The sequence below is a fragment of the Gekko japonicus genome, unplaced genomic scaffold (assembly GCF_001447785.1).
Source record: "Gekko japonicus isolate JY-2015 unplaced genomic scaffold, Gekko_japonicus_V1.1 scaffold875, whole genome shotgun sequence".
Taxonomy (NCBI): domain Eukaryota; kingdom Metazoa; phylum Chordata; class Lepidosauria; order Squamata; family Gekkonidae; genus Gekko; species Gekko japonicus.
The window spans coordinates 375,595-388,262 of NW_015169200.1; the positions used below are offsets into that span (position 1 = coordinate 375,595).

Sequence of the window (12,668 nt, forward strand, 5' to 3'; positions counted from 1 at the left end):
GGAGGAGGAGGAGGAGGAGGAGGAGGAGGAGGAGGAGGAGGAGATTGGATTTATACCCTGCCCTTCACTACCCAAAGGAGTCTCAGAGCGGCTTACAAACTCCTTTCCCTTCCCCTCCCCACCACAGACACCCTGTGAGGTAGGTGGGGCTGAGAGAGCTCTTGACAGAAACTGCTCTTTTTCGAGAACAGCTCTTATCAGAACTACGGCTTGCCCAAGGTCATCCAGCAGGTGCAAGTGGAGGAGTGGGGAATCAAACCCGGTTCTCCCAGATTAGAGTCCGTGCACTTCACCACGACACCAAACTGGCTCTCTACCTGCAGGACTTTCTCTGGTGATATCCTGACACCCCTTAATCTGTCCTCTTCATTGTCTCTCGTACAGGAATCATGTTCAACGACATCTACACAGCGTCCAAATTTGCCATTGAGGGATTCTGTGAAAGCCTGGTCGTTCAGACGCTCAAGTTCAACGTCTTGTGAGTGGACCGATAGTCAAATGCCCGGGTTTGCCCCCCCCCCCCAAAAGCAGCTAGGCTTCCGCTGGGCAGCATCTGTCCTGGTGATTCACATGCTACCGTGATAATCGAGGGATCTAGAATCTTCAGGAAAGGGAACCGAGTCACCACGCCAGCTTCTAAGTCCTCGCGTGCACATGAAACTGCTGCATCATATGGAGTCGGACTGTTGGTCTCTCCAGATGTCAGCAGGGCTATTTTTGGGCAGGGGCGCACAGGAACGGAGTTCCGGCTGGCTTCAGAGTTGGCCACGCCCACTACAGTCAAAACCTCTGCGTGCGTGGCTACAGAGGGAAGGCCTGGAGAGCGACACCCACCCCCCAGTCACTCCAAGGCGGGTGGGCCAGGAAGGATTGCCTTCCCCGGCCTGTCCAAGGACCAGCTTGCCCAGGCTCCCTGCAGCTGCGGGGCGCCCAGACAAGCCAAGGGAAGGCATGGGGGTGTGACCTAATATGCTAATGAGTTCCTGCTGTTGGGTGTGGCCTATTATGCTAATGAGTTCCTGCTGGGCTTTTTCTACAAAAAAAAAAGCCCTGGATGTCAGTATTGCCGATTTCGACTGGCAGCGGCCCTCCAAGGTCTCAGACGGAGGTCTTTCGCAGCACCTAACGAGGGTGCGTGCTGATTCTCTGCATGTCTCTCTGCTCTGAGCTTTGCTCCTTTCGATCAGAAGGCCTGCTTAGAAGAGTCACTGCCACGTAGGGGACTGGCTCCACGGAGGGTGGACTCCATGTGTTCATTTCAGAGTAAAGCGATGTGTCCAGTGTTAAATTGGGGAAGGGAAAGTATATCTGAACCACAGAAAAGGTGAGAAGAAAGAGGAAGAAGGCTTCGTACTATATATAGCGTTTCTGACGGGCAGAACACCCCGCAGGCAAGCTTTTTCCTAGCAAGAGGCGACGCGTCAGCTGATTCTCCAGCTCCCCCTCCTCCAGCTGTGTTTTGCTTTGCAGCATCAGCCTGATCGAGCCAGGCCCCGTGGTGACCGAGTTCGAGATGAAGATCTACGAAGATGCGGAAAAAGCTGACTACTCTCAGACTGACTCAGAGACGGCGGAGATCTTCACCAATATCTATCTGAAGAATTCCAAGGCCATCTTCTCCAGCTTGGGCCAGAGTCCTGAGGACATTGCTGAGGTGAAAACTCCCAACGTCTTCTCGGTGTGAATGTGTGTGGGAGAAGGATGGCCATCTTGTAGATTTTTCAACCCTGTAAGAGGCCCTAGAAACATAGTCGCTGATCCTGGAGTCGGCACGCTTGCCCTCCCTCCACAAATTAATGGCATCGGACCAGATTGTGAAAGGAAAGAGGGAAGGGACATGGTGACAAGGGATGGGCACGAACTGCAGCTTTGCGGTTCGGTTTGTGGTTCGTGGCTGAACCACAAACTGAAGCACGAACCAATCTGAACCGGGAGGTTGGTTTGCGAACTAGTTTGTATCAGTTCGTGACCCCTGCTTTCTGCTCCCCACTAGGGGGTTCCCCGCAAAATGCGGTGGGGAGCAGAACCATTTGTAATGAGCTTTCATTCGTGAGCCAGTTTGTGCCCATCCCTAATTGTGACAGCAGCAGCCAACAGGCATCCCACTGGCCAGCACTGTATTGCCCTTGACCTCTCACCACCAGCGGGCTGAGCAGCAGGCATGATGTTCATAAACATTCCAAACGTTTAGAGGACAGAGCTGTGTCGGCAGTCCAATATCCGTGATGGACTGAAAACCTCCAAGGTGTCAAGAACCACCGATTCATGCTGCCTGCATGAATAGGGTAAGCCTTGGTTCACTCTGGGTGTGCCATGCTGGAGGGGGGAGCCTTCCATTCCTCCAAGGAGCTTGTGGCACATGTATGTAGTCCCACTTCACCATGCTATCCTCCTGTGATAGGGATGCCAGCCCCCAGGTGGGACCCGGGGAACCCCTGGAATCACAGCTCATCTCCAGACTACAAAGATCAGTCCCCCCCTGCAGACAATGGATGCTTTGGAGGGTGGACTAGGGTTGCCTGCTTGGGATTGGGACATACCTGGAGATTTGGGGGACTGGAGTCTGGGATTGGTGGGGTTTGGGTAGGGCTTGGACCTCAGCGGGGTGGGATGCCGTAGAGTCAACTTTCCAAAACAGCCATTCCCCCCCCCCCCAGGGGAACGGACCTTTGTTGTCTGGAGAACAATGGTAATAGCAGGAGATCTCCAGATGCTACCTGGAGCTTGGCAACGGTAGGGTTGACTCCAGGACATCGTACCCCACTGAGGTCCTTTCCCCTCCAATATCTACCCTCAGATCTCCAGGAGTTTCCCAGCCAGCACCTGGCAACCCTGTCCCGCATACCCTGCTGATGGCTGCCGGGGTGGTGGTGGGGGCAATCCCGTCCTCTGAGATGGCGTAGGCAGTGACTGGCTCAAGGGGAGGGCTTTTTTTGGTAGAAAAAGCCCAGCAGGAACTCATTAGCATAATAGGCCACACCCAATAGCAGAAACTCATTAGCATATTAGGCCACACCCCTGACAGCACAGCTCATTAGCACATTAGGCCGCACCCCCGTGTTACCAGAAGTGTGCTCATCTAGCCACACCCACCTTTTGCTTCTTATTCTATTAACCTTGTTTGTTGTCAAAACCCAGAGCTTTTTTTGTAGCAGGAACCCTTTGTGTGTTAGGCCACACACCCCTGATGTAGCCAATCCTAATGAGTTTCTGCTGTTGGGTGTGGCCTGTTATGCTAATGAGTTCCTGCTGGGCGCGGCCAACTCGGGATCCAGCCGGAACTCCGTTCCTGTGCGTTCCTGCCCCAAAATAGCCCTGCTCCAGGGTAACACTTTCCTGCCTCTTCCTCTACCAGAACGGAGCACTGAAAATACAACTGGACTCCACCACCAGCAGCAGCACCTAGCTCCCCGGGGCCCCAGGAGGACCTAGAGATGCCAACTCCAGCTTGGGAAATTCCTGAGAAGTGGGCGGCAGCACATGGGGTGGAGTTTGGTGAGGGGAGGGAACTCAGGAAGGGTGTGCGATGCCACAGAGTCTGCTCCTCGGAGGGGCCATTTTCTCCAGGGGAACTGATCGCTGTAGTCTGGAGGCCGGCTCCAGTTCTGGGAGAACTCCAGACCCCACTTGAAGTTGGGCAACTGCCAAATCTGCCCTCTAAATTGTTTCCTCCTCCCCCTCAGAAGTCCTGAAAAAGAAATCACAGGTAGGCCATAAAGACCAGGGGAATTTTCTGGGAACAGAAAAGGCCGAGGAGTGGAAAGAGACGTCAGAAGACAGGACATCTGCAAGCCAGTGGCTGCAGTCACACAGAGCATTAGCCATACTGCAGAGACGGAAGATAGATGGATTTTTCCGGCCGTGATCAAACCGCAACATCTGGGAAGCGTAGAGCTCCCGTGGCTAACCCAAGGCTTCCTGCCGAAGATGCGCCGTAAAAAACTAGTACCTCCGAGGTACTAGTTTCCGGAAACCGCGGGGCAAGGGCGGGCGTCTGATCACGTTTCCGGTGGTAGCTAGTGGCATCCGGCGCCCGCCCATGTCCCATTGCAAAAAGGTCCCCCCCCCAAGTCTCCACAGGATGCGCACAAGCACCCAACGGCGCATGCGCACGAAGGGGAAAGCGAAAGTTTCATTGCTGCGCAGAATTGCACATACCGTTGATCGCGAAACCAAAAGTTCCACTCCTCCGTCCTTCGGCTTAAAAGAAAATACATGACCCCGTTTGCCACGGCAGCAGCGCCTGGCCATTGCTGGTGTGATCGCGCCGCGCCGCTTCTTTGCCATGCTGCAGTATTGTTGTGTGATCGCCACCCTCGTTTACCCGCCGGTGCCGAGGGAAGGACCCGTGGTGTGCCGCCGGCACGTCTGATCGCGTACTCATGGATCAAACTGCGCCGGGGCAATTAGCCACGCCTCCCCACCGCGATATCCGGCCCGTGTGACCGGGGCCAGTGATGGTCAAAACTCGGCGAGTGCCAAAACAAGTGCATAGGCTTACCAGCCTCCAGGTGGTTGTATAAAGACACCGTGAATGAATTACGAACAAAAGCAGAAAGATTCTATTGTACAAAACAATTCAAACAGTTTTAAATCATTATTAAAGTTCAACAATCGTTGAAACTTTATTTCAGTTATGTATGTGCTGACAACTGGGGATGTAGTAAATATGTTATAACATAGTGGATGTGACGCAGAAGTATATTGTCAGTTTCACAGCTAAAGAGTACCAGCTCTCTGAAGAAGCGGAACGGGAACACGGCAGTGAAGCCAGCCGCGTATAGCTGCTACTCCTGCAAGACGTAGAACCTTTGTTCTCCTGAAGTTCTTTTATACAAAGGATTTGTGGACTTCATTTAGAGTTTTCCCTTTGTATCAAGTCCTTTTTGATCCCAGCTCTTTAAGAATATATAAGGGGTTTGTTGAACTTTAACAAAGATTTAAAACTATTTGAATTGTTTTGTACAATATAATCTTTCTGCTTCTGTTTGCAATTCATTCACGGAGTGTCCTTATATTGATACAATCTCCTCCCGTGAGCTCTCATTTCGATATACTACCTGCAGGGGGTGGCCAGAGATCTCCCGCTTTTACCACTGGTCTCCAGGCGACAGAGATCAGTTCCCCTGGAGAAAATGGCTACTTTGGAAGGTGGGCCCCATAGAAGCCCCTCCCCTCCTCAAACCCCGCCCTCCCCAGGCTCCACCCCCCAAATCTCCAGGTATTTCCCAACCTGGAACTGGCAGTCCTAAAGCTCAGATGTTCTACAAAGCCATGGCAACCCTTCACATGCAACTCTTCCATATCCTCATCGGTTTGGGACGTAAACTCTCACTTCCTTCTTCTGTGCTCTCATTGTTTGCAAATTAATCGGTACCTCCTGTTAACAAATAATCCCACTAATCCAGTCCCCAAGCACTTTAAGCCTCTGTGAGCTTTGAGATGGCCTCTGAGCTTTCGTTCTTTGCCTCCACCTCTTTGTAAACTTAGCTGGCAGGCCCTAGTTCTGAAAAGACAGCTGACGCCAGTAAAGCAGCTGTAAGGTAAAAAAAGGTAAAGGTTTCCCTTGCTCGAAAGCCAGTCGAGTCCAACTCTAGGGATGTGGTGCTCATCTCTGTTTCCGAAGAGCCAGCGCTGTCCGAAGACATTTCCGTGGTCATGTGGCCGGTATGACTAAACACCGAGGCGCACGGAACGCTGTTGCCTTCCCACCGAAGTGGTACCCATTTATCTACTTGCAATTTCTTGCTTTCGAACGGCTAGGTTGGCAGGAGCTGGAACTAGAGACGGGAGCTCACTCCGTCATGCGGCACCCTGGGACATCTGGAAACCCATGTTCTAGGAAAAGAAAAGATGGAGCTAATGCCATCTAGGGCAGGAGATCGCCAGGGCTGAGCCCTGAAATTGGCAAAGAAAATGAAGTGTGGCCCCGGTCACACGGGCTGGATATCACAGGGGGAGGCGTGGCTGTTTGCCCCGGAGCGAACTACTGCGTGGCAGCCGGATCAAACGTCCCGCCCAACATCCCGCTGATGTCCCGTGGTTGGGGGGAGGTGCCAATCATACCTCACTCCTGCTGCGCGGCAAAGAAGCGGCGCCGCGGGTTTTTTTTTTTTTTTAACCCGTGTTCACATGCGCTGTTGGGTGCTTGTGCGCACTCGTGGAGACTTGACAAAAAAAACCTTTTTGCGACGGGACATGGGCGGGCGCCAGATGCCACGAGCTAACACCGGAAACGTGATCTGACGCTCGCCCTTGCCCCGCGCATCTTCGGAGTGAAGCCTCGGGTGAGCCACGGGAGCTCTACACTTCCCAGATGTGGCGGTGAGATCGCGCCCGGAAAATCCGCCTATCTTCCGTCTCTGTAGCATGCCTAATGCTCCGTGTGACTGGGGCCTGTGTGTGTTATTTTTAAAGAGCTGTTTCTACTCTTCTAACGCCTCACTCAAGATGACCTCTATTCAGTCCCAGGGATACGTTATGGAAAAACCAGGAATACTTCACCCCTTCACAATGATTGTTTTTATTCAGGGCAGGGGTGGGGGGGGGGGGGGAGGTGCCGGAACTCTCAGCAGGGAAATGAAGTGTTCAGTCTGTATAGGGAAAACTCACGGACATTTGAACATTTTGAAAAGAATTTTGTTGAAGAGGTTCTGGAACTCTGTTGAAGAGGTTCTGGAACTCTGCATTTACTCATAAGCAAATGTCTGTCACAGATTCAGTCGATCAATTGATCAATCATTAGTTGCTGTAGATTTTCCAGGCTGTGTGGCCGTGGTCTTGGCATTGTAGGACCTGACGTTTCGCCAGTAGCTGTGACTGGCATCCTCGGAGGTATAACACAGAAAGATGGAGGACTGGTGAAACGTCAGGTCCTACAATGCCAAGACCACGGGCACACAGCCCGGAAAATCTACAGCAACTAATGAACTCTGGCCGTGAAAGCCTTCAACAAATTAATTAATCAGTTTGACTGCGTCGGATTAGCCGCCTCAGGTGTGACAGTCCTCACAGTTCTTGAGCTTCTCTAGTGAGTAAGCCCAGCGCCCACACGTCTCTGATTTCCTGGCAAGAAGGGCATGAATTTCCAGGCAAGCTGGAGTCATCGCACCTGCCCGTCAGCAATTTAAGCTCGCAGAAAACTGCCTGAGAGCGAGAGAGAGATCCTGCAAGTGAGCGGTGTTCCGTTGATTCACGCCACGGCTGTGGGGTTGGACTAGATGACCTGCAAGGTCCCTTCCAACTCTGACATTCTGATTCTATGATTCTTCCCCTCCACAGCACACCCTGAGGGTCATTGGCACGGCCAAGCCACCCTTCCGGCACCAGACCAACACCATCTACACGCCCATGACTGCCCTCAAGCACGCCGACCCCACCGGGGCCCTGATGACTGACTCCTTCTACAAGCTGGTCTTCAAATACGACACCCTCCTGCATGTCAGCCTGAAGGCCATCCGCCTCCTCCGCTGGCAGGCCCACAAGATGAGGCAGGGGGCCCGGCTGCTGGGCTTCCGCTGAGGCTGCCCAGATGCCGGCAGAGCCGGGGGAGCCGAGGAACAGGGCTGCCAACTCTGGGATGAGACCTTCCTGGAGATTTGAGGGTGGAGCTTGGGGAGGGGGGGTTGGGGAGGGGGCTCATCAAGGTGTATTGCTGGAGACTCCGCCCTCCAAAGCCGCCATTTTCCCCAGGGGAACTGATCCCTGTCGTCTGGAGTCAGTTGTCCCTCTAAGCCGCGCAGTCTTGTGAGCAAAAATTCTACTTTGTGAGCTACTGGCATTAAAGCTGTGAGCAAGCGATTTGGCTGCTGCATAAATTAGTTTGCTCTGGAGCCCTCCTTCCTGAGCCGAGACAAAAATGTGTGAGCTGGAGGCTAAAAAACTGTGAGCTAGCTCACACTAACTCAGCTTAGAGGGAACACTGGTTGTGAGTCCAGGACATCTCCAGGCCTCACCTGGAGTTGGCGACGGTACCAAGGGAGCTGCTCGGCTCTGTTTCACCTTCCCAAAATCTGTCATTTATCTGTGCACTTTTAACTTTTTATTTTATTCACCCTATTTTGACCTATGGATTATAAGAATCCCAGACACTTTATGCCTGCTTGCTGTTTGATTTCACACCCTACGTTTCCCCCATTAAAAACCTGCCTTTCTCCCTGCTCCAGGGTCTGATGGCCGGGGATCTCAGGGTCAGTGGTGCGGTCTAGTGGTTGGAGTGTCAAACTATGATCGGGGACTCCCAGGTTCGAATCCCCGCTTTGCCACAGAAGTGTGCTGGGTGACCTTGGGCTAGTCATCAGGTCAGATCCAGCCAGATTTTCCTGCCAAATGCGTCCTTCATAAGAACATAAGAATATAAGAGACGCCAATGTTGGATCAGGCCAAAGGCCCATCCAGTCCAACACTCTGTGTCACACAGTGGCCAGAAATACCAGTGCCATCAGGAGGTCCCCCAGGGGGGCCAGGACATTAGAAGCCCTCCCACTGTTGACCCCCCCCCCCCAAGCACCAAGATGACAGAGCATCACTTGCCCCAGAGTCCCTATCTATCCCTTGTGTCTAATAGCCATTGATGGACCTCTGCTCCGTATGCTTATCTAATTCCCTTTTGAAGCCATCCATGCTTGTAGCCGCCACCACCTCCTGTGGCAGTGAATTCCATGTGTTAATCACTATTTGGGTGAAGAAGTACTTCCTTTTATCCGTTCTAACCCGACCACTCAGTAATTTCATGGAGTAAACACGAGTTCTTATATTGTGAGAAAGGGAGAAAAGGACCTCTTTCTCTACCTGCTCTTTCCCACGCATAATCTTATAAACCTCAATCATGTCTCCCCTCAGCCGTTGTTTCTCCAAGCTAAGGAGCCCTAAGCGCCTTAACCTTTCCTCATAGGGAAAGTGTTCCAACCCTTTTATCATTCGAGTTGCTCTTTTCTGCACTTTTTCCAAAGCTATAATATCCTTTTTAAGGTGTGGTGACCAGAACTGCACACAGTATTCCAAATGAGGTCTCACCACTGATTTATACAGGGGCATTATAATATTGGCTGATCTGTTTTCAATACCCTTCCTAATAATCCCCAGCATTCATCCCATATAGCTTTGTCCCTGCATGTCCTGGGAGCCCCAGCCTGGCCTGTTTGGGCGGTCAAAAGCCAGTTTGGCATAGTGGTTAGGAGCACAGACTCTAATCTGGGAGAACCGGGTTTGATTCCCCACTCCTCCGCATGGAGCTCCTGGTATGACCTTGGGTCAGTCATAAGTTCTCTCAGAGCTGTTCTCTCACGAGCAGTCCTTGAAAGAGCTCTCTCAGCCCCGCCCACCTCACAGGGTGTCTGTTGTGGGGAGGGGGAGGGGGAGGAGTTTGCAAGCCGCTCTAAGACTCCTTTGGGTAGTGATGGGTGGGGTATAAATCCAATCTCTCCTCCTCCTCTTCCTCCTTCCCCTTCCCCCTGCTCCCCACTTTGGATCCATCTCTCTCTCTCTCTCTCTCTCTCTCTCAGCTTAAGCTACCTGTCACGGTTATTGTTTTGAGGATAAAATGGAGGGGGGGAGAGAACCACACGAGCTGCACTGGAAATGTCTGGATGAAATAAAACTGCAGGAATGGGGGCAGGTGAGGCTGAGCTCTGCTTGCGAGTAGGGCCTTAGTGTTGCCAACTCTGGGCTGGGAAATACCTGGAGATTTGGGGGGTGGGGCCTGAGGAGGGCGGGGTCTGGGGGAGGGAGGGACTTCAGTGGGGTCTAATGCCAGAGAGTCCACATTCCAGAGTGGCCATTTTCTTCAGGTGAACTGAACAGTTGTAATCCCTGGAGATCAGTTGTAATCCCAGGAGATCTCCAGCCACCACCTGGAGGTTGGCAACCCTGAATCGTGCCTGAGGGAAGAAACCTGGGAACCGCCTTTCGGCTGTTGTAGCCCCTTAGGAGGGAGGGAGCAAATGTCCCTTATAAATAAAAGCCGAATTGTGGTGGCACTTCTCTAGAACATTCCACACGCTCCAAAATCAGTTCGCTCTCTGATCTGTCATTCAGAGGGTCTCCCTATCCACTGGCTGCTTTGCCTGAGTCCTGTCTCCAACATTCTAAACATTTTGCTGTTCCTCCCCCCCCCACAGCCAGTCAGAACACAGAGGTTATTTGCATATGCAGCCTCATTGGCCTCTGCCTCGGAACACAGAGGTCGTTTGCATATGCGACTTGATTGGCTTTTGCCTCTAACATTCTAAACAGTTTTGCTGCTCTAAGGTAAAATGTGTCCAATCTCCAGGTGAGGGCTGGAGATCACTCAGAATTACAACTGCTTTCCAGATGGCAGAGATCAGTTCCCCTGGAGAAAATGGTGGGCTCTGTATCCTTATATGCTGCTGAGGTGGCCTCCGTATGACAGCCAATGTGATGTAGCAGTCAGGGCTTCAGAGCATGGGAGAGGCTGCAGGTGTGTGGGGGGTGGAAAGCTGAAGAGTGAGGGGGAAATAAAGGTAGGTTGATGATTGGCTGGGCAGGAGATAGGGTTGCCAACTCCAGGTGGGAAGTTCCTGAAGATGTGAGGGATGGAACCTGGAGAGGGTGAGGTTTCAGGAGAAGTGGGACCTCGGACAGGTACAAAGCCATAGACTCCACCCTCCAATCCAACTATTCCCTTCTGGGGAACCATCGTTGCCAATCTCCAGGTGAGGGCTGGAGATCACTCAAAATTACAACTGTTCTTTAGGTAGCAGAGATCAGTTCCTCTGGAGAAAATGGTGGACTCAGTCTCATTATACCCTGCTGAGGTCGCCACAGCAAATTGACACTGAGTGTCCAAGGCTGGGGCACCCGCCCAGAGCCTCTTTCTAGAGGCCGTTGTATTTATTTCCGCAATGGGCCTTTTTCCTAGTGAAGAAATAAAACCTGAACGCTTTTGTCGGCCTCCCTTTTGTTCACACCTAGTTTGCATACGAGTATTTTTATCTTCCTGTCAATCTTTTGCATTTGCAGTCCTTTCCCTTCCCTTTCTGCTTCATTGTATGTAGGTACTCCTTTTTAAAGCTCCCTTTTCAGCGTCTCTTTTGGTTCCTTCAGATGTGGTGGGTAACAGTCTGGGCTCCCTCCTCCTCCTCCTGGTGGAATCTATATACTAATAGCCAAGGCGCCCCCTGAGTGCGGATATCTAAATCTGCACATCGGGGGCACCTAGGGGGGCAGAGAGATTTTCCTGCAGTCCCCAGGTGTGCAGAAAAATCCAGGGCTTTTTTTGTAGAAAAAGCCCAGCAGGAACTCATTAGCATAATAGGCCAAACCCCTGATAGTATAGTGCATTAGCCTATTAGGCCACACCCCCATGTTACCAGTAGTGTGGTCATCCAGCCACACCCACCTTTTGCTTCTTATTCTGTTTACCTTGTTTGTTGTCAAAACCAGGGCTTTTTTTGTAGCAGGAACTCCTTTGCATGTTAGGCCACACACCCCTAATGTAGCCAATCCTAATGCGTTCCTGCTGTTGGGTGTGGCCTGTTATGCTAATGAGCTCCTGCTGGGCATGGCCAACTCAGGAGCCAGCCGGAACTCCGTTCCTGTGCGTTCCTGCCCAAAAATAGCCCTGGAAAAATCTAAAAAGTTGGAAAAAATATACAGGGAATATTTAAATCCCCCCAAAAGCAAAAGCGTTCCCTGCACATGCGCAGAGAATGCTCTGGCTGTTGGGTAGAGGCTCGGCAGGCCCAGCAGCTGGGAGCCACTCAGGCCTCGCCGCCGGTGCCTTGGGGGGTGGGAGAAGGCTTGGCAGGCCCACGCAGCTCCCTGCTGGTGTGGGGGAGAAGGATTCGCAAACCCGGCAGCTGGGAGCCGGGCGGGCCTCGCCGTCGGTGCTGGGGGGGTTGGGGGGAAGGATTGCTGGGGCCAGGTCTCACCATCGGTGCGGGGGGTGGGCGGGGGAGAAGGCTCACCTGCGGCTGCTTCCTCCTCCTCCTCCACATGCTTGGGAGAAAAGAGGGCCTATAAGTATTTGAAATACATAAATATTAAATAAATACTCGAAAACTGCAGGGGGAAAGGCACAGACCCTTTGGCCCAGAGGGAAAAAATTATGCAGTATGAGCAACACTACATATGATAAATCTGTGTCATTTGCATCATTGGTGGAGGTTGCAAAATTCTGTTTTCTTAGGTCAGAACTTGCTACAGACTTTGGATCCCCCTGGCTAGAGGTTGTGATTTCCCAAGCAAACGACTGGATTGGTGCAGGAGCGCTTCTTTCTTCTTGTGGACCTGAAGCCAAGACTGACATAAACAGGGATTGCGCCCTGCTGAGAGTTCAGAGGCAGAGAGGAATCCCCCCCCCCCCCCCACCTTGAGAAATGTCCCAACAAACTATGGCCTCTGCAACCGGTTGATGAACCTGTGTGTCTGGTGACACCTAGTGGTCCCTTTGGGTAACCCTTTGTCTCCATTCTTTAGGTGGGGAGGGTGGGTCTTGGAGATTAATAAAAAGCCCCCAGAATTCCAGTGACACCTCAAAGACAAAAACAAGGCTTCCCAGCTCCCACTCCCAATGTGGTGGTCTCCACTGCCACTCAGTTGGCCACTGGGGGGAGGGTGGCACCAGAATGCGAGGACATCCGTAGTGTCTTGACATGTGCCGATGTCACTCCCTGTGCACCTGGAAATGATGTCAGTGAGGAGTGGCC

The 12,668-nt window shown here is 52.2% G+C and overlaps 1 protein-coding gene across 1 annotated transcript in view; it reads left to right on the forward strand.

Moving 5' to 3' along the window:
* The window catches only part of RDH8 (retinol dehydrogenase 8 (all-trans)), a 26,614-nt gene extending 19,093 nt beyond the window's left edge, over positions 1-7,521 (forward strand). Inside the window, exons 4-6 of the mRNA XM_015416333.1 lie at positions 385-478; positions 1,471-1,654; positions 7,282-7,521. Coding sequence (XP_015271819.1) covers positions 385-478; positions 1,471-1,654; positions 7,282-7,521 — 518 coding nt within the window. The remainder of the gene's footprint in view (positions 1-384; positions 479-1,470; positions 1,655-7,281) is intronic.
* The last annotated feature ends 5,147 nt before the right edge of the window (positions 7,522-12,668 follow it).